Here is a 19,735-nt window from a genome sequence, read left to right on the forward strand (position 1 = left end):
CCCTCCTTCGTTCTCGCCAACTTTCACGTCACCCCTCGCTAGACTAGCTCAACGTGGGGAGCGTGTGGTCGGATAAACCTCGCAGATCAGGCTGGTCACCTTGGTCCAATTGACTCACGCCGTGCAAGAACCTTCCATAAAAAAGCGTGTGAAGGTTTTGGCGTGGACGCGTCCATAAAGCGGCCTGTCCCCCCTTTTCCACGAGAAGTCTTCTCATCACCTGTTGCTGTCATCAAACTCCCGACGCGCCTCATCGCACTAACCGACTGTCAATTATGGGGTTTTTGGGGAGGAAAGACGGCCCTAGCAGTCCTGCTGAGGATGTCGACGCCATAGTCGAGGCCCCGAGTGATGGCGATCCGGAGAAGCAGCAGCCGATGCACCGCGAAGAAGCCCACACAGCACTTCCGCAATGTCATCGAGCATCACGATCTATAGATCCTGCACTTGAAGCTCGAGTGCTGAGGAAACTGGATCTCAGGGTCCCGACCCTGTTAGGATTTCTATGTATGCTGCCTCTTGTTCAATTACCCTGCTACATTATCCACCAGAACATTCCGCTTCCCTGCAAGCTTGGGTTTCCCGTGGTTGGCTTCGTCGCTGACGGTACTCGCACAGATCTTCTATCCCTTCTTGATAGAAGCAACATTGGGTAGGCTTGCTCGTCATGCACTTGAAACCTCATATTCCTCATCCTAACGAGCAAGCAGAAATGCCAAAATTGCAGGAATGGAAGAGGATCTTCATCTCACTGGGAATCGATACACCTGGCTCTTGACGATTTTCTACATATCGTACACGCTCTTTGAGTTCTTGGCGCTGATGTGGAAGATAATGCCTCCGCACAGATGGGCAGCTATCACTGTGTTGAGCTGGTAAGTTCGGATCCGACCTCTACCTCATATCTGGGACATAGCCTGATTGTCTAGGGGTGTTGTGGCAACGTGCCAGGCGGCAGTGCAAAACTGGGGCGGTCTGATGGCTCTGCGATTTCTGTTGGGCATGTCGGAGGCTGCCTTTGGCCCAGGAAGTCCCTATCTGCTATCATTCTTCTACCGCCGCCACGAATTAGGGCTTCGATGCGGCATGTTCTTGTCCGCAGCGCCTCTGGCAAACACCTTTGCCGGTGCTCTGGCTTACGGTATCACCTCCGGACATGCTAAGATAGCGAATTGGCGACTGTTGTTCCTGGTGGAAGGCAGCCCGTCACTCTTGGCGGCTGTTCTAGCTTGGTTCTACCTGCCAGACCACCCGTCATCCGCACGTTTTCTGACGGAAGAAGAAAAAGAGGTTACGCGGGCCAGGTCACTTCGACGGAGTGGTGAGAGTGAGCGCGTCAGCGGCATCGACTGGCGGGAACTGGGCCAGACGTTGCTGGATGCGAAGGCGTGGCTTTTGGCGGTATGTTCTCTGATCAGTCAGTAGCCTTGCGCACGCACGCACGCGGGATGCTAACCCTGCCACTGCACTAGTTCATGTACTTCAGCTGCAACGTGAGCTTCTCATCGCTGCCCGTCTTCCTGCCAACGATCCTGGAGGACATGGGATTCACCTCCATCAACGCTCAAGGTCTCACAGCCCCGCCGTTCTTTGCGTCCTTCCTCGTCACGATTGCTACGACATGGGTCGCGGATCGCATCCAGCAGCGAGGTCTCGTGATTGCTTGTTCGTCGCTGGTCGGGGCTGTGGGCTATGTATTACTGGCGGCCTGCAGCTCTGTTGGGGTCCGCTACCTTGGCGTGTTCCTTGCTGCCATCGGGGTGTTTCCGTCCATCGCCAACATTCTGCCTTGGACTCTGAGTACGTCCAACTAGCCCTGCACTTTTCCCCGCGACGATCCACGCACTAACATCAATCCGTGTAGATAATCAAGGCTCGGACAGCCGACGAGGCATGGGAATTGTCATTCTCAACGTCATTGGCCAGTGCGGTCCCTTTCTGGGGACGAATGTCTTCCCATCCGGCGATGCGCCTCGCTACACTCGGGGCTTGTCGATCTGCGCGGCCTTTATGTTCTTCAACACGATTCTTGCATTATGTCTACGGATGCTTCTGGCCTGGGAAAACCGGCGTCTCGATCAGCGGTATGGAACGGTGGCGGAATGGGGAGCTGGAGCCAAGGATGATACCGCTGTGGGGGAGGAGAATTATGGGGCAGGTTTCCGATATGTGTTGTAGGTTGAGGGTGTGTACTGTAGTTTGCGTCTCAGCGTGCTTGAATAGATGCCAGTGGTTGCCGGTAACGAAGTTATGACATCTGACGGAATAATAAGAGGTATGCTGACGTGGAAGATGGGAATCAGTCTCATTAGTAGTAGTGGTGTTAAGATTGACTTGAATGTGAGGGGGAGAGTGTGTTGGTGCGGTGAGCCCCGCGATGGAGGGGTAAAAACGCCCGCATCCTCCACCTCAGCTGGAATATATCACGGTTCCACCACCCAATTCGACGACCTCAACGAATCGATCACACCTCGCTTCTCTTCGCTTCAAGTTCTTCTATCCACCTCTATGACACTTGACAATAGTAACGCGGCCTAACTACTGAGAGCCTAGTTTACATCATCGACATCTCTCTTGCCCTAAGCTAGCAGATCCCCCAAAGCTAGTCGCACCGAGCCAGCCATGCACAGCGCGCCTTGAATCAAAGCACTTCCTGCGGTGCTGTGCTATCCTCACCCTAAAGATCAAGCCAGCTCTATCATCAACGCAGCACTACCGTCCCTGGATCTTGAGATTCCACAATGGCAGGACCAGCAACCGCCAACCCCAATCTCTACGGAATTGTAGACATGGGAAGGTGAGCGAGTACAGTGGCATCACCACCACCGACACAACTCTCCAAACCTCCACCCCTGCCCCTGAATCCTCACTCCCCAACTACATCCAAACTAATCATCAAAACAATAGCAATGGCATCCGCTTCTCCATAACCGACCTCTCCCCACCAACCGCCCGCATCATGCCCATAGTCTACCAATCCCGCGCCGGAATCTCCCTCTACGACGCCCAGTTCTCCACGACGAAGTTTTCCTCATCCACCCCCCAAGACAGCCCCCGCAACCCAATCCCCTCGGAAATTATCAGCCAAGTCCTCGACCACCTCGCGCACTTCCGCACCACGTGCGCCGATTTCGGCGTCCCGGACAGCAACATCCACGTCCTCGCCACGGAAGCGACGCGCACCGCGCCCAACTCGGAGGCGTTCCGGGCCGCGATCCGCGCGCACACCGGCTGGGAGGTGCGCCTACTCGACAAAGAAGAAGAAGGGCGGATCGGGGCGCTGGGGATTGCGAGCAGTTCTGCGTCCGTGGCCGGCGTGGCGATGGATCTGGGCGGGGGCAGTACGCAGATCACCTGGGTGGTCGTGGAGGAAGATGGGGCGGTGCGAACGAGTGAGCGCGGGGCGTTCAGTTTCCCGTACGGCGCGGCGGCGCTGGGGCGGTTGTTGGAGGAGGCCCACCGCAAGGGCAGCGGGGGATTGCAGGAGCTAAGGGAGAAAATGACGGGGGAGTTCCGAGAGGCATACCGAGAGTTGGCGGTGCCTAAGACCTCCGCTTTCCCTCGACATTCCGGCACCGATACCGCGACAGCAGGAATGAACCTCTACCTCTGCGGCGGCGGGTTCCGCGGCTGGGGATACGTGCTCATGAAGACCTATTCCCAGAAACAGCACGCGCCCTACCCGATCCCCATCATCAACGGGTTCCGGGTCCCACGCGCGGACTTCCACGACACTGCCGCCGTGCTGGCGGAGACGGCGGGGTCGGCAGCGGCGGCGGGGGCAACCTCCCCAGATGATAACATCTACGGAGTCTCGAAGCGCCGCGCCTCGCAGATCCCCGCCGTGGCGTTCCTGGTGGACGTCATCATGGCCGCGCTGCCGGATGTCACGCACGTTCAGTTCTGCCAGGGCGGCGTCCGCGAGGGATTTCTGTACGATCGCTTCCTGCCCAAGGCCATGCGCGCGCAGGACCCGTTGCTGGCGGCGACGCTGCCGTATGCGCCGCCGTCCGCGGAGGCGATGCAGGCGCTCTTGCGGTCCGCGCTGCCGGGGCCCAACACGTCCTCGCCGAACGCCTCGCTCCGTCCACCGGAAAGTATCCTCAAGACAAATCTGCTCCCTGCGCTGGCGAATTTATTGTTCGCCCATGCGAAGGTGCCCCGGGAGTCGCGGGCCGCCGCCGCGCTGCACAGCACGGCGACGGGGATTCTGGCGGCCACGAATTGTCTGTCGCATGTGGAGCGCGCGCTGATCGCGCTGGTGCTCTGTGAGCGCTGGGATGGGGATCTCGCGCCCACCGACGAGGTGTATTATCGGCAGCTGGCGCGGTGCGTATCGCACACGGAGGCGTGGTGGTGTCGCTATTTGGGTCGCGTGGCGGCCATGGTTGGGGATGTGTACCCTGCGGGACGGGTGCCCGAGGGGACGCAGTGGAGGGTGCGCTTGGAGGCGGAGTGGGGCTCGGTCGAGAAGAAGGAGGAGGTTCGCGATGTGTTGCGCTTGACGGTGAGGCGAGGTGAAGCTGTTACGTCCATGTTACATGCGATTTTGAAGGGGAGGGCGGAGGGACTGGAGAAGGTGGGCAAGAAGAAGCATTGGGTCCATGGCCAGGGGGTCAAGGTGAAGGTCACTGTTGTGTAGTTGATGAACATCGGGCTGTCGTCTAGCTGCATTCGTGGTTCTATGCATGACGGTCATAAGATATCGACTCATCAGTCTGTGCCTTCGAGCTGCATGCTCGATATCTACAGAGTACATGCTATGCATAGCAGCTGGGAAAGCCCATGCAATCCGAGGGTCATATCAGACACGATTTGCCACCCGACTCACCCAGACCCTCAGATGCAGGAAACAGGAGAACCCCATCTACGTTGACAGATCGCAGCGCACATTGCAACCATAGCTTATACGTCAAATATAAAATCCAAATAGACCCAGAAGCATCTGAGAGACCGAAAATAGTGATGGTATTTGCATCGCCAGATTGGAAAGTCCGATTAATCGACCTCTTGCTAAAAAATGAAAACACCCATCCCTCACTCGTTCCCCACGAAAGAAACCGTAACTGCGTTTTAAAACCGAAGGCGAAATCCGTCGTAAGTTGGAGCAAAAGGGCTGTTGTCTTCTTGATCGGGAGGGCAAAACGAGGCTGCAAGCTCTCACAAGAGACTTGACATACCCCAATTCCGCCCCCCTCGATCGCAAATAGCGCATCACATCCTCAGCCTCTCCATCACGCCAAGACCCGGGGAATCGTCGTTGCTCAAAAAAATTGTCATCGAGTTCTCTTGCTTAATCAAATTTCGAGAGGTTTTTTTGTTCGTGGACAGTCCGTTTAAGCGGTGGGGTTGGCGTTCATCTGTTGAACAGAAAAAATATGTGTAAGCTCTTCCGCTCTTGTTTTCGAAGAAACACCCAGACAGACACAGCGTTTCCAGCCACAGCGGTGCCTAGCATATTTCAAGCTGGCGGATGCTGATTCCGCTGTTCCTCCGTTCGTCGTGTATTGTCTGGTGTTCCCTCTGGCGGATATCGGTTTTCTCATACCTTGCGCTTGCCACCGGTGAGGGTGACGTTGACGAAGCGGCGGGTGTAGACAACGCGCTTGTAGGCACGGCCCTTGGGCTGCTTGGGCTTCTCCTGCTTCTCGACCTTGGGAGTGGCGGCCTTGACCTTACCGGCACGAGCGAGCTGTGAAGTTGAAAAACGTTATTAGTTTCGATTCTCTTGGTGTTTCTATCGATCATCGACTATCGACTTCCGAATGTGCGTCGTTTTCCGTTGGTCGAGAGGATAATAGGAGCTGGAGGAGGGGAGCGCTTACAGATCCGTGAACCTATTTCCAACCAGTTAGCTCATCTTCATTTTATCGAAAGATGAATTTTGTTTCATTGGGGATATCATATTTGGTGTTTGATCACTTACCTTACCCATTTTGGCGTTATGTGATGACCTTCAAAAGAACAACGAAAGGGGATCTGTCGAGAGGGGGTTTGTCGTACGGTCGGGGGGTGGGAGAGGCGAGGGTGGGAATTTTCGCTGTTTCGTTCGATGGGGGTCCGGGTCACGCGTTTGTGCGGCGGCGGGTTCGCTGCCCCACCCCGGTTTCGGTTAGCTTCAGTTTACATAATGGAGGGATGAGTCAGAATGTGCATTATGTGAATATGCTGTGCTATGCGGGGGATCTCTATGCTTGGATGCTATGACTGAATTACTACTTACGAGTTCACCTCGTTCATTGATATCCTTTCTTGGTGTTTCTTTAGTTTCAGTTTTAGTCTACTCCAGGAGATCCCTTAGCAGTATACTACAAGCCGAAAACAACTTACAACTTGTAGGAAGGAGTACTGTGCTCCGTCAGGATCAATTCATCCCGACCTCGGACCTTCGAGACAGTGTACTCCGTAGCTGCCTGCCATACTAATCGCGAGCACATCATAGGTCTTTGTCCCATCTACTGTGGTGCATCATGATTGTCGGGATTAATTGACTCACCTAGTCTCTGTCCTGAAACTACTTTACTCCTTGAGTTCACCGGCTTAAGACATATGCGGGCAGAATCGGAGGGTCAGAAAGTTAGTTGATTGATCGTCAAGCATGAGGATGTTACAGGCATTACGTATTGGGCTTCTATTTAAGCTGGCCTTCCTCTCCACCCCGCTTCTTCTCCTCTTTTCCTCTGCATCACCTCACTCACTTCCTCCATCGTCTCCATCTTCGACAGAAACCATCTCAAGAAGTCGTGATCCCTTTCATCAGATTGATTCTCTTCTACCCGTGGAGGAGAACTGACTAACCGTGCTACAGGAAAACTCGATCCATCCAATGTAATCACTACCTACTACGACCCTCGCGGGTCTTGACGGTGGAAGTCATGCAATGCCTGTAGCTGGGCAACTCAACGATCAGGTACCTCAGGTAACTTTGGCTATGGACCGGTGTTCGTTCCCATCTGCCAGCGTGCATACTCCCCGCCGGAAGTACTTCCGCCTGGGATTTGCACGCTGGTGGCTCTGGGTTCGTTCTGAGATTATACGGTTAAACTTGATCTGGATAATACCAGCGAAAGGATCATGCCTTCCCTCGTTCCCCCCTGTCTGCTGGAATGACTAACAAGTCTCAGTCACTACCGTGACTCGAACTCTTACCTGCCCAACCCGAGAACAATGTCTCCCCCCGCTGCCTTGTTGGAATCCCCTGTGGCCCCTAGCGCTGGCCTCAAGGGCAAGGTGATCGTTCCCGAGACTGCTCTGATGATGGGAGGAAACTCCCAGACCAAGCTGCTTGACCACTTCGGCGGCAAGTGGGATGAGTTCAAGTTCGAACCGATCCGTGAGAGTCAGGTGTCTCGCGCCATGACCCGACGCTACTTCCAAGACCTGGACAAGTACGCCGAGAGCGACATTGTCATTGTCGGCGCTGGTTCTTGTGGTCTGAGTACTGCGTTCGTGCTGGCTAATGCGCGCCCTGATTTGAAGATTGCCATCATCGAAGCCAATGTGTCTCCTGGTTCGTACCATTTACCTTGCTAGTGGCACCACAACGTCGAAACTGACCCGTCGTAGGTGGTGGTGCTTGGCTGGGTGGCCAGCTCTTCTCTGCGATGGTCATGCGCCGTCCCGCCGAGGCTTTTCTGAATGCACTCGGCGTGCCGTACGAGGAAGACCCGGGAAACCCCCATTACGTCGTGGTGAAACATGCATCTCTGTTCACCTCGACTCTGCTGTCCAAGGTCCTCTCCTTCCCCAACGTCAAGCTTTTCAACGCCACCAGCGTGGAGGACTTGGTGACGCGTCCCTCGCCCAACGGGAACCCTAAGGAGACCCGCATCGCCGGGGTGGTCACCAACTGGACCCTGGTTACTCTGCACCACGACGACCATTCCTGCATGGACCCCAACACCATCAACGCTCCTCTTGTGATTAGCACCACTGGTCACGACGGTCCGTTTGGAGCCTTCTGCGCCAAGCGACTGGTTTCGATGGCGAGCGTGGACAAGCTGGGCGGCATGCGCGGCTTGGACATGAACTCTGCCGAAGACGCCATCGTCAAGAACACTCGCGAGGTGACCAAGGGACTGATCATCGGTGGCATGGAGCTGTCGGAGATCGACGGGTTCAACCGTATGGGACCTACCTTTGGTGCGATGGTGCTCAGCGGTGTTAAGGCGGCCGAGGAGGCGCTGAAGGTGTTCGAAGAGCGCCAGCGTGAGTGCGCCGAGTAGATGGATTAACGTCCGCTCTACCAAAACGACTGATGAGATTGTGCTACTGTTTCTATGATTTACCTGGTTGAAGTCAGTAAATTGGCACGAATGCGTGATTGATGACTAGTTAGGCAAATATGAACACTCGTTTATGACTGTTAGATTCTGCGACGTAGTGTGTAATGGTAGTGTTGTTATGCAATTCCCTTTTTTAGAAAAGGAAAGAAAAAAAAAGGATTTCAAGATCCGTTTTCGACAACGTGGTGCTATCCTCAACGAATCCCTAGTACATTTAGCCAAACCTCTGTAGTGAACTTCAACCTATACATAAGGTAGGTAGAAACCGCCGCCAAGCCGCGGGAGAACCTGACGTCGGCCCTCTTTTCCCGCCGCCGCAGCAAAGCAACAAGATACCGCTGCTCACCCCCGACTCAGAACCCTCACCTTTTTGTTTAGTTGTTTAAACTCAAGAACGAACCACAGAATGCAGCACATCTAAATCCACTCTTCACATCCCTAACCCCGTCTCCACCGAACACAAAACCATAACCTTCCATTCACAATGAACAACGACCAGTTCCGCCGCCTCGTCCTCGACACCCCGACCAACAAACCCAGCAGCAGCAGCAATGCGCGCACCACCCACGCCACCAACCAAGGGGGTCGCACCCCTTCTGCAGCGCTCGGCTCGCGAGTACGCTCTAGCATCCCTATGACGCCGTATGTTTCACGCTGTACTTCCCGGGGAGAGCCCGTCCGGAAGAGAGTCTGGTTATGCGTTGAAATCTCAAGCTGACACTTCAATTTTTGTGGTGAGGTTCTAGACGCGCCGTCAACAACACCCGAACATCCCTCCACAATGAATTCGCGCGGCAATTGGCCGAGCAGCAACAGCAGCAGCAGCAGCCAGCGGCGAAACGGTTCAAGTCGAGTGCTGCCCCCAAGGGGACGAGGTTACCTTCTGGGTATCAGGATCGGGCGGCCTTGCTGCGCGAGGGAGGGGAGGGTTCTGAGAAAAAGCTGGGGGACGAGGAAGAAGATGGAGCTGCGGCGACGACGAAAACCGGGGAAGAGCTGGAGACGCGCGTGAAGGCGTTAGAGGAGATGGTCAAATTAGGGCAGATTGATCAGGGGACCTTTGAGAAGCTGATCCGTGAGATGGGCGTTGGCGGGGACTTGGGTAGTACCCATATGGTGAAGGGGTTGGATTGGGAGTTGTTGCGGAGAGTGAGGCGGGGGGAGGATGTTACGAGAGCGGAGGGCAAGGGGGATCACGGTGGGGAGGACGAGGACAAGGCTGGGGATGTGGATGATGAGTTGGATAAGGTGCTTGGGGAAGAGGAAGGTGGCGTTGGTGCCTTGCCTTCGGCACCCAGGGAGCAGAAGGTGAAGAAGAAGGGGGTTATGGCGCCTCCGCCTCCTCCTCCGTCTCAAGTGCCGAGGTCGAGGGATGAGATTTTAAGGCAGTTGAAGGCTAGTCGTGCTGCTGCTGCTGCTGCTGCTGCGCAGGCAGAGGCTGAGGAGCAGCAGCAGCAGCCGGTTGAGCCGGCGCTTGGGGAGAGGTTCAAGAGGATTGGAGGCGAGTCGAAGGTCGAGAAGAAGCGCTGGATCGAGCAGGATGAGACCGGCCGGCGGAAGGAGATCCTGCAGATCACGGATGCGCAGGGCAAGGTCAAACGCAAGGTGCGATGGCTGGATAAGCCGGGCGAGGCGCCTGCTCCTGCTCCTGCTGCGAAGCCGCTGGGTATGGAGGTTCCTGTTGAGTTCGCGGCCAAGGCTGCGGCGGCGCCGGCGGAAGAGGACGATGATGATATCTTCGCGGGAGTGGGAGCGGACTACAATCCCCTCGCAGAGCTCGGAGACGAGGACGATTCGTCGTCGTCGGATGAGAGTGGAGACGAGGCTGCTCAGAAGAAGCCCATCCAGAGGAGGGACACTGCGGCCACTGCTACTGCTGAGACGTCGGCAACTGTGGAGGACACGGCCGGCCGGCCACGCAACTACTTCTCTACGCCAACGACGGACGAGGTCCCTGAGATTGACCGGTCCAATCCCCTGGCCAAGGATGCTACGCTACTAGCAGCTCTCAAACGTGCGGCGGCCCTGCGGCAGTCCGAAGAGGCTGCTGGGGAGGGCGAGGAGGATGTCGATGCGGAGACAGCTTTGCGTCGCCAGAAGTTCCTCGAGGAGGCTCGGCGGCGAGAGGCGCTGGATGCAATGGACCTGGATATGGGCTTCGGAGGCAGTCGCGTGGGCGATGAAGAGGATGACGAAGAGGTGGTGCTGGAGGGCGAGGGCCGGGGCGGGAAGAAGAGAAAACGAGGTCCCAAGAAGAAGAAGGGGGACAAGAACAGCGCGTCAGATGTATTGCGTGTTATGGAGGGTCGAAAGCAGGGCCAGTGAATGATTTGTCTGTGAGTCAACGACTGAACGATGCGATGTGGCGTCGTCAGATGATGTCGTCGGTGGTGGTGAAGGTGAATATCAGTGAATGTTGTGTTATGATACCAATAAATGAAGGCCATGATTTTTTTTATTTTGCCAGTAAGCCTTGGGCTATATAATCTCCCATTTCTCCCTTTCTTCTTCCTCTTTTTCTCTTCTTCTCTTCCTCATAACACATTCCTACATCACCTGTAACTCTACCTGAGTGTTTATGTCAAGCAGCCATCAGGATGAATCCCAGCTTTTCTCTCCCCCATTCCCTTCATCATCTCTTCGTCTCTTCTTCTAACTCCTCATCCTCACTACGACAACACATCTCGAGCACGCAGACCCTCCTCCGGAACCAATGAAGAAAAAACACCAGGTGAGTACACTGAAGGAACCATTTCCAAAACAGCCTCAAACTCGACTCCTTCCTCAATCTCTCTCTCTTATATCCCTCTTACTTTCCGTCGAACCTCTCCTGGGCTGAGATGGTGACATCCAGACCCGACGGTAGGGTGGGTTTGCTTTACCTTGTCATTTTCACCGAAACATTCCTCCACCCTCGTTCCCAGAGCCTGCCTTCAAACCCCTTTTCGCGGGGGTTTATCCTCTGGGAGAGGACAGGAATACACAGAGGGCGAAAGACGATGCTCCATAAGTGCTGAGAACTTGTCCTTTACGGGACAAGAACGAAGCCAACTTAGGACTCGACTGACAAGCTCTGCGGGGAAAGACGGAGGTACAAACTCGTCCGTCGGGGAGGGAAGCCGCCGAAGCAAATGGGATTCTACACACATTCCTATGTGGTTGAATGGAGATCAGCTCCAGGCCGATCAAGAGGAACTCTCACACACCCCCTCTTGCATCTGTTGTTTGTGACTTTCCTGGAGAATACCGATCCCCTGCGGGAGTAGTAGGCGTTGTGAAGTACGGTACCGTGGATGCTTCTTGGGATTTTGAACTGGAGATGCCGCTGTAACCCGCCCCCCCGGGGAGCAGTCGCTGAAGGTTGCACTTTGGAGAGGAACTGGATGGTGCTTGCTCAGCGAGACGAGGTCGTCGCTGACGGATTTTTCCGGGTTTTTTGTCTAGGTTCGATGCGATGAGACGACAACGAGGATGACGACAACCGGCTACAGATGCGGATCGATGATAAGTGGGAGAGGGAGTGGATGGGAGTTGGAGGTATAGGAGTATGCGAGTGACTATGAGGTGGACTGAAGTTATGCTATATGATATAGAGCGTGTTTCATGGTGTTGTGTGGTTGGTTCTTTTTACATGGGTTGATCTCTTGCTCCTGTGGTGGTGGCATATCATAGTATTAGTAGCATCAGTCTTCTTTCCAGTATTCCTTGCAGTCTACTGTCGCCTGCTCAACATAACATATGCTAAGTGATGTGATGGGTCCAGTCAGCTCGCAATGACAACAGTAGAAAGTACCTATATGTAGCAAATATTATACAAAAAGTCATACTACACGACCAAACCAGCTCACTCCATCCGCTTCGACTCCCCTTCACCACCGGCCGCCTCGGCAATCTGCTTCGCATTACGGACCTCCCATTCAAACTCCTTCAAGGCGCGCAGCTCGCTGCTCATAAACAGTCCTCCAATCAAACCATCCAAGATCCCCGCCCCGAAGTTCAACGTGCTCACGAAGAGCAGGATGAAGGCCACATACGGCAGATGGTCGCCCGTCCACCAGACGCCCACCATACAGCCAATCGACACAAACACCGAGGCGACGAAGTGCGCGATTCGCCAGCGTCGCTGCGAGCGTTCCCGCTGCACATACTTGTGGATCATCGCGATGATCAGATCATAAGTCTCTGGCGTGAGGGCGGTGTTGGGAGCCGCAGGAGCAGCAGCAGCAGCAGCAGCAGCAGCAGTATCCCCAGGGGCCTCAGTTGTGGTAGCCTCCTGCTCCGAGGACCGCACAATCCGCGCTTCCACCGCGAAATGGTCGCTCAGCGAGCACCGCAACGTCGGATGTCGTTCCATCATACTCAACGTCACCTCCTGCACCGACCACTTGTGCGGCGCACCCACCCCGCCATCGCCGACAAAGATATAATCCAGACGTTTCCCGCGCGGACAGGGCGCATCCTTATCGACCTCGACCTCCTCACCCTTCTTCAGGAGCCGCTTCTGCTCCTCCTTACTCCACCGCCAAGTGTTGAACCTCCCATCACACGTCGCGCCGTTCACGGTGATGTTGAACTCCGCCGACGGCACCGGACGCCCCCTCTGCTGCTCAACCGGATCGATCGCCGCCCCCACCGACGAATCCGGATGCACGACCTGCCACGCATCGCGCACAGGACTATGCGCCTGGATCAACTGATGCGCAAACGAGGCCGGCAGCATATTAAAGTCCCCGAGCCCAATCACTAGATGCCCGCGCTCCGCCGCGCCGCGCATCAGCTTGGCGATCTCCCACGCCTGCGCCGTCCGGTGGCAGATGTACGAGTCGTTGGGCTCGCGCTCGTACGGGGCGTGCAGATGCGTGCAGAACACCTCCGCGACCTCGTGCCGCCCAGCTCCAAGCCGCACCCGCGCGCAAGCCACCCCTTTCCCCACGTACCAGTCGCCCCGGAAGAAGGCTGTCGGTCGCCCGTTGAGCGGGTACCCGTACATGCTGCTCTCTTCGATGGGCCATTTCGAGAGAATGGCTAGTCCCGCGCCCCAGATGCCCCCGAAGTAGAACTTGCCATAGGGCAGGATGTGACGGGTTTGTTGGCGGATGCTTTCGTAGTCGGCCTGCGTCCAGCATTCTTGGAGCCCGACGATCTCGGGGGGTGGGGAGGCAAGCGCGAGACGGCGGCCAATCTCAGTGAGGCGCGCGGCGCGGTGTTTGGCGATGTATTTCAGGCCCCAGCAGTTGAGTGTGAGGATGCGGATTTGCGAGGGGCTGGTGGTGGTGGTGGATGCGGTGGAGGGAGGGGAGGTTTCGGGGGCGGCGGCGGCGGTCGTGTCGGACATGATGGTTTTCGTTGGTTATGCGTACGAGAGAGAGCGGGGGGGAGGATCAGATCATATCCTTTGAAATTTAACTTGTAAGTATTCTTTGCATGCAGGATAACTCCCCAATGTTGATAACTGGTTCAAAAGCAAGCAGCAAGCAACACAGTGAACACCCCGTTGCCATTCATCCGTACACATCACCACAACAGTTCGTTCCACTGACGAGAGAGACCTGGTGATATCATCCCTCACCGCCCAACCCACATCATCCTCTGACCGCCTTCCCAAACCCGACCGATCGTCACGAGGGATATGCGCCGCTCAAATGAAAAAGAAATCCAGGAAACCAAGAAAGAAAAAAACAACACGCGCAACACCTCACAGGTTTTGTTTGCTCATTTCCATTCTCCTGCTCTTGTTATTTTTTCTTTTCCTCTCTCTTTCTTTCTCGGGCTTTTTTTTTCCTTTTTTTCGTCCTGGCGGGTGGTCTTACGTCCGTCTGCGTGTTGATTCCCTCCACAAACCCAGCCATACACCTTCATTCCAGATCTTGAAATCTTGGCGCCGCTACACATCCTGTCTGTCCCTTTCTTACCTGACGGAAACTCACACGCGCGCAGCTTTATTTCCGGAGAGGATACTGATTGAACCGCCACTCCGTGAAGCGTGAGCAATTATATCTGCCTTTCATGGACGGCGGAGGAGGAGGGGGAGGAGGAGGAGGGTCATCCACCCATCGTCCCAAGCGCCGTCGCCTGGACACGCCGCCCAAACATCACCACCACAGCAATCACCACCACCAATCCTTCCCATCATCAGCATCCTCGTCGCATAAAAAACCCACCACCGCGACCAGAAACAATGGCTATCACCGACTCCAATCCCCGGCTACACGTACAGCGACAGCAACACCTACCCCTACACCTACAGCCCCAGCTCAAACTAAGAAACCCAAATCCTCATCCAAAGCGAAACCCACCCTGATCAATGCCATCAGTAACGGAAGAGGAGCCGGCTCGGACGACTCCGACTCCTCGGATGAACTCGCCGCCGGCTCCGAGCATGATGAGGCTGAACGCCGGCGCGCGAGCTGGAGTATTCAGAAGAAGAAGGTGTTTCCCCCGCAGAGGCCGTCGTATCCGCCGGCTGGGGCGCGGAGTGCGAGTGGCTCCGAGAGTCCGGATGAGTTGACGATTGATGCGGTGGACTATTGGCGGTCGACGGGGAGAGGGGGGAGGGGAGCAAGAGGGTCGTTTGGGGGTTCGGGTGGGGGGTCGGGCTCGGGGGTTACTGCTGGTGGGGCGACCGCGGTTGCGGTGGCGGTTAGTCCGATGAGGGGGAGGAAGGGGGTAAGGGAGGTGGAGGTGGAGGTGGAGGTGGAGGGTGAGGGTGAAGAGGGGTCAGAGCTGGAGTTGGAAAATGGGGTTGGGGATGAGGTCGAGGTGAAGGAGGAGGTCGAGGTGCAGGTGGTGGCTGAAGGAGCTAAGGTTGAGGATGTGGATGAACCCTCCAAGGTGGACGCTTCTGAAGACAAGCGGCGGGTCGAAAATGGAGACGGGGAGGAGTTTGCGGATGGAAGCGTTGAAGTGGATGTTACCGAGGACAAGCGGCCTGTTGCAACCGGGGATGGGAATGAGGATGTGAATGAAACCGCTGAGGTGGAAGCTACTGAGGAAGCTACTGAGGAAGCTACTGAGGAAGCTACTGAGGATAAGCAGCGAGTTGAAACTGGGGATGGAGATCGGGGTGAGGAGGTTGAGGTTGAAACACCGGAGCTGGAGCGAGAGCAGGCGCAAGACCTCGACCACGAGGTTAAGCACAAGCACGAGCATGAGGCTCAACACAACCAGGACGAACGGCAGGACCAGGTCCAAGAGGATCCGGCCCAGGAGGAAGGCCGGACACAAGAGGGCACACAAGAAGGCTGCTCACAAGAGGAACGCATGCAAGAGGACCGCATGCAAGAGGACCACACACAAGAGGGCCGCACGCAAGACGACCACACGCAAGAGGACGATGTGGGGGATAAGGACGAAATGAATCTGGATGCAGATGACGGGGAAAAGACTGCCAATGTCGCTCTCCCCTCTCCCATCGCCGAAATAACCGCCGATTCTCCGCGCGAAGAACCGTCTGAAGACACACAAAATATACGTGAATCAGGAGACACCCCCAATGGCAATCACAATCACAGCCAAGACGAGGACATCCCCAACGCCGACGACCTCGATATCGAACCGGAACCCACGAATGGCGAGCTCGTGGAGGAAACGCCAGAGTCCTACCCGGACCGGTCGCCCACACCGGTCTCCCAGCCGTCACCGCCGCCGTCGAAACCAGAAAAGCTGGATTATCGCCCCAAATTTCTGCTCCGGGGCCATCTGCGGGGTGTGTCCGCCGTGCGATTCTCGCCCGATGCGTCGATGATTGCCAGTGGAGGTGAGCGTCGTGTGTGTTTCACTGCCGGGGTTAACATGCTAACGACTTGTAGGTGCGGATGGGGCAGTCAAAGTGTGGGATACGGTGACAGGGAAACTGATCCACTCCTTCGAGGGCCATTTGGCGGGAATCTCGACGATCTCGTGGAGTCCGGACGGCGCGACAATCGCATCTGGGTCAGACGACAAGACAATCCGGTTGTGGAATGTCCTCACGGTAAGTCAACCCGCTTTGAAGCACGAGTCGGCCCTGAAACTAACATGTACGTCCTGCAGGGTAAGGCCCATCCGATCCCCTTTGTCGGCCATCACAACTACGTCTACCAGATTGCCTTCTCCCCCAAAGGCAACATGCTCGTAAGCGGGTCCTACGACGAAGCGGTGTTCCTGTGGGACGTGCGGTCGGCGCAGGTGATGCGGTCGCTGCCGGCGCACTCGGATCCGGTGGGCGGCATTGACGTGGTCTGGGACGGGACGCTGATCGCCTCGTGCGCGACGGACGGGCTGATCCGGATCTGGGATACGGCGTCAGGCCAGTGTCTGCGCACGCTGGTGCACGAGGACAACCCGCCCGTCACGGCGGTCAGGTTCTCCCCGAACGGCAAGTACGTGTTGGCGTGGACGCTGGACGACTGCGTGCGACTGTGGGATTATGTCGCGGGCCGGTGCATCAAAACCTACCAGGGTCACCGCAACCGGAAGTACAGCCTGCAGGGCGGGTTTGGCACGTACGGCGATGCAGACCCTCGAAATGGGAGGCCGGTGTACGCCTTTGCCGTCAGCGGCAGCGAGGACGGGGCGGTGCTGTGCTGGGACGTTGTCAGCAAGCAAGTCCTGCAGCGCATCGAGGGCCATACGGGGGTGGTGTTGGGGGTGGATACGTGCTCGCTCCACGGCACACGGTTGATGGTCAGTTGTGGGTTGGATGGCACGGTCCGCGTCTGGGAAGAGTTCAGAACTGGTGGTGATGAAGAGATGCCGACGATGAACGGGGCGCCGCAGACGAACGGCACGGTGGTCAATGGCGGCTTGGCCTCCCACCCCGGCACGCCCGTCGACTCCTCCACCCACGAACCCAGCCCGATGGCCATTTCTGGGGGTGATGCAGAGTTCGGGGCGACGAACGGACACCGCGATGGTATCCCGGAACCCGAAGATACCGAAATGGGTGAAGCTAGCACCTCGGAGGTTTGATGAGCTCGTTAAAAGAGGTGTATGTACAGCGGTGTAAACCAAGGGGTTCATGGCGTTTCACGGTTGAGGGTTGTATACTAGACATGAGGGATGAGCGATCACAACTACTGGGAAATACTGAATGGTCCATCCAAAGGAAATGACGGGGGAGGGCATATTGGTGAATCAAGGTGCATGTATGTATGATTATTATTATTGCTAATGGTGTGGAAGAAGAGGATGACTGTGGGTGGTTCCGGGCCAGTCTTTTGAGCCAGGGATACTGCTGAGATGGAAGTGATTTAGCCTTATGTAGCTCTGCTCACTGCTCAGGACAGGCATTGCTTGGAGATGGTCTTTCACAAGATATTGAATGCTCATGGATCACACACATCACCTAGAACTTTCTTCACTTACTACTTAGGCTCAACTGTGTATACCGAATCATCCATGGGTCCTCCCCGTCCACTCATTCCGGGCTAATTTTCTCCTGCAAACCGACACTCAAAGTCCAGAAGCTTGCCGACGATCCCCCTCACCTGCCGTGACAAGAAAGTCATAACATAACCCAAACTCAAAGCTCATGCTCGCTTACAGTACGTACGGAGCAATCCCGAGAGTATATGATCGCTGCCATTCAGAGTCAGTCATACGGTGAATCCATCGGGTTGTCCGGCGTAAGTTGCAGGTGATTTACTTACTTAATGGATTAACCAGTGAATTGGAATATCGAAATGAGAGCCGAGGGAGATTGACATCTCATAATAAGATCCAATCCAATCCAACCCCGATTGTGGACCCAATCTCCACAGCCCAAAGTCCAGACACCGCGACATCCGTGGATGTCGTGCGGTGGAGGATATTCTGGTTGGGCGAGAGACACGATTATGGAGATGATTGTTCCATGGAACGGGGGGGAACAACAAGTTAGAAGTAGTAAGTTTAGTTCAACTTGTTTTTGCAGCAATGCAGTAAGTAGTGTTTTGTTTCATTGATTGTCCTTTTTTTGGGGGGGGGTGTGAGACAATTGACAATTGACAACTGCAGTCAGTTGCAGTGCATGGACAGACCAAAATCAAGACAATGGTCTTTTTACATCTGAAACATGCAACATCTGAAACATGCAACAAACTACTGTAGTTACCTGACAATGATGTTGATGAAACGATCACCAATAACCAACTCCCCAAAAAGAAAAAAAAAAAAACAAACTGGTATCAAGTGCAGTAAACAAGCCATAGTAACACAACATCAACAAGAAGTCCAAAAACAATTCCTCCTTCCACCAAAATCCATCTCAAGCAACATACGCCTGTCCGGAAACACTCAACGCCTCCCCACTCAACAGATACCCATCGGCGCACATAAAGTAGGCATAGCGACCGACGCCACTCTGCGCATCCAACCACGGCACGACCTCAGTCAGAAAGTCGGCCGCCTCCTGGGTGCCCTGGCCGGCCGTGACGGCGCTGTTGAGGGCAAACTCGGTGACCCAGGTCTCCTCGAGGCCGTACTTCTCCGCGAGCGCCACCGCCTGGGCGACGAAGGTCATGAAGTCACTGGCCGAGTCGCCGTACCAATGCACCGCGAGCACGCTGACGCCGCAGCTCTGGCCACAGGCGCTCAGGAAGTTCTCGAGCCACGACAAGCCCGTATCGGCGCCGACCCCGTTGGTGACGGCCGGGGTGACCAGCTTCGCCTGGCCCTTGTAGGGGGAGATGTACTGCTGGTAGTAGGTCACCGCGTCGGCGGAGGCCATGTTGGCCTGGCCGCTGTTGTCGGGCTCGTTGAAGCCCAGGATGTACTTGCTGCCGCTGTTCAGCGCGGTTTCGATCGCGGTGAACCAGCTGTCGAACATCTTGCTGCCCCAGAGCATGGGCACGTACTCCACGGTGGAGGGGAGCGAGCCGTCGCTGTACATGTTCCAGTCGTAGCCCCAGGTCACCGCCCCGCTGGTGGAGAGCGTGCTCACACTGCTGGCTGCGTTGTAGGCCGCGCCGCGTTTACCGGCGGTGGAGTTGGTGGTGGCGCTGCGGCGGTGTTCGAGCTGGAGGTGGGGGTGGCCGCTGCCCGTGTGGCGGTTGGCGTGGATGTGCGAGGGCATCGCCAGGGCACTGCTGGCCAGGGTGGTGGCTACCCAGAGGGCTTTGGTGAAGCAGACCATTTTTGGGGGTGGGAGGACAGAAACAAGAGAAAACCGGTTCTCGGATTGTCTGTCTGTGTCTTGTCTGTGGGGTGCTGGAGAAGGAGTGTGTTGGCAGTATCACTAAGTACTGGGTGAGTGAAGTAGCCTCTGAGTCGTGGATAACTTCGTAGTGTAGAGTTCAAAAAGAAGGAATGGATGAACAAAACCCGTGCACGGCACAGATCGACTGTTCTAAAAGGGTCAAAGACAAAGACCAAAGGAATGACTGGCTACTGATTGATGATCAGTATACTGAGAAGACAGACAGAAAAAGAAATTGAAGTACGGAGGGGAAGACTCGGCAACTATATATACGTTCAGCACATCCTCCTCCTCT

General features: G+C 55.8%; 7 protein-coding genes across 7 annotated transcripts; 4 read left to right on the forward strand and 3 right to left on the reverse strand.

Annotated features, from left to right (window-relative positions):
• Positions 1 to 275: 275 nt before the first annotated feature.
• Positions 276 to 4,642, forward strand: BP01DRAFT_377068 (putative MFS transporter; the record flags this gene model as incomplete). Its single annotated transcript, XM_025576989.1, has 7 exons — positions 276 to 507; positions 619 to 652; positions 711 to 875; positions 930 to 1,401; positions 1,473 to 1,800; positions 1,865 to 2,174; positions 2,908 to 4,642. The coding sequence occupies 7 exons, from the start codon at positions 276 to 278 to the stop codon at positions 4,640 to 4,642; spliced, it is 3,276 nt and encodes a 1,091-aa protein (XP_025427439.1).
• Positions 4,643 to 5,336: 694 nt separating this feature from the next.
• BP01DRAFT_386454 (40S ribosomal protein eS30) lies at positions 5,337 to 5,935 on the reverse strand (the record flags this gene model as incomplete). The annotated part of the gene is made up of 4 exons (XM_025577672.1): positions 5,337 to 5,360; positions 5,549 to 5,692; positions 5,826 to 5,837; positions 5,927 to 5,935. The coding sequence occupies 4 exons, from the start codon at positions 5,933 to 5,935 to the stop codon at positions 5,337 to 5,339; spliced, it is 189 nt and encodes a 62-aa protein (XP_025427440.1).
• A 776-nt stretch (positions 5,936 to 6,711) lies between these two features.
• On the forward strand, positions 6,712 to 8,225 carry thiA (thiamine thiazole synthase; the record flags this gene model as incomplete). Its single annotated transcript, XM_025578375.1, has 3 exons — positions 6,712 to 6,740; positions 6,809 to 7,510; positions 7,567 to 8,225. The coding sequence occupies exons 2-3, from the start codon at positions 7,168 to 7,170 to the stop codon at positions 8,223 to 8,225; spliced, it is 1,002 nt and encodes a 333-aa protein (XP_025427441.1). The 5' UTR covers positions 6,712 to 6,740; positions 6,809 to 7,167.
• Positions 8,226 to 8,610: 385 nt separating this feature from the next.
• Positions 8,611 to 10,724, forward strand: BP01DRAFT_426396 (uncharacterized protein). The gene is made up of 2 exons (XM_025579793.1): positions 8,611 to 8,927; positions 9,032 to 10,724. Exons 1-2 carry the CDS (start codon positions 8,770 to 8,772, stop codon positions 10,608 to 10,610), a joined length of 1,737 nt encoding a protein of 578 aa, XP_025427442.1. The 5' UTR covers positions 8,611 to 8,769; the 3' UTR covers positions 10,611 to 10,724.
• Positions 10,725 to 11,976: 1,252 nt separating this feature from the next.
• On the reverse strand, positions 11,977 to 13,791 carry BP01DRAFT_360435 (inositol phosphosphingolipid phospholipase). Its single transcript, XM_025575918.1, has one exon. The coding sequence runs from the start codon at positions 13,618 to 13,620 to the stop codon at positions 12,130 to 12,132; it is 1,491 nt and encodes a 496-aa protein (XP_025427443.1). The 5' UTR covers positions 13,621 to 13,791; the 3' UTR covers positions 11,977 to 12,129.
• Positions 13,792 to 13,964: 173 nt separating this feature from the next.
• Positions 13,965 to 17,561, forward strand: BP01DRAFT_426398 (WD40 repeat-like protein). Its single transcript, XM_025579794.1, has 3 exons — positions 13,965 to 16,041; positions 16,094 to 16,257; positions 16,317 to 17,561. The coding sequence occupies exons 1-3, from the start codon at positions 14,292 to 14,294 to the stop codon at positions 17,232 to 17,234; spliced, it is 2,832 nt and encodes a 943-aa protein (XP_025427444.1). The 5' UTR covers positions 13,965 to 14,291; the 3' UTR covers positions 17,235 to 17,561.
• A 949-nt stretch (positions 17,562 to 18,510) lies between these two features.
• Positions 18,511 to 19,377, reverse strand: BP01DRAFT_305759 (glycoside hydrolase family 128 protein; the record flags this gene model as incomplete). The annotated part of the gene is made up of 1 exon (XM_025572209.1): positions 18,511 to 19,377. The coding sequence occupies one exon, from the start codon at positions 19,375 to 19,377 to the stop codon at positions 18,511 to 18,513; it is 867 nt and encodes a 288-aa protein (XP_025427445.1).
• Positions 19,378 to 19,735: the final 358 nt, after the last annotated feature.

This window comes from Aspergillus saccharolyticus, assembly GCF_003184585.1.
Source record: "Aspergillus saccharolyticus JOP 1030-1 unplaced genomic scaffold BP01scaffold_47, whole genome shotgun sequence".
Classification (NCBI taxonomy): domain Eukaryota; kingdom Fungi; phylum Ascomycota; class Eurotiomycetes; order Eurotiales; family Aspergillaceae; genus Aspergillus; species Aspergillus saccharolyticus.

Coding starts and splice junctions, on each gene's coding strand:
- BP01DRAFT_426396 (XM_025579793.1), top strand. CDS start 8,770: ATGAACAACGACCAGTTCCGCCGCCTCGTCCTCGACACCCCGACCAAC. Junction 8,928..9,031: donor TCTAGCATCCCTATGACGCC/GTATGTTTCACG, acceptor GTGAGGTTCTAG/ACGCGCCGTCAACAACACCC.
- BP01DRAFT_360435 (XM_025575918.1), bottom strand. CDS start 13,620: ATGTCCGACACGACCGCCGCCGCCGCCCCCGAAACCTCCCCTCCCTCC.
- BP01DRAFT_426398 (XM_025579794.1), top strand. CDS start 14,292: ATGGACGGCGGAGGAGGAGGGGGAGGAGGAGGAGGGTCATCCACCCAT. Junction 16,042..16,093: donor GTCGATGATTGCCAGTGGAG/GTGAGCGTCGTG, acceptor AACGACTTGTAG/GTGCGGATGGGGCAGTCAAA. Junction 16,258..16,316: donor GGTTGTGGAATGTCCTCACG/GTAAGTCAACCC, acceptor TACGTCCTGCAG/GGTAAGGCCCATCCGATCCC.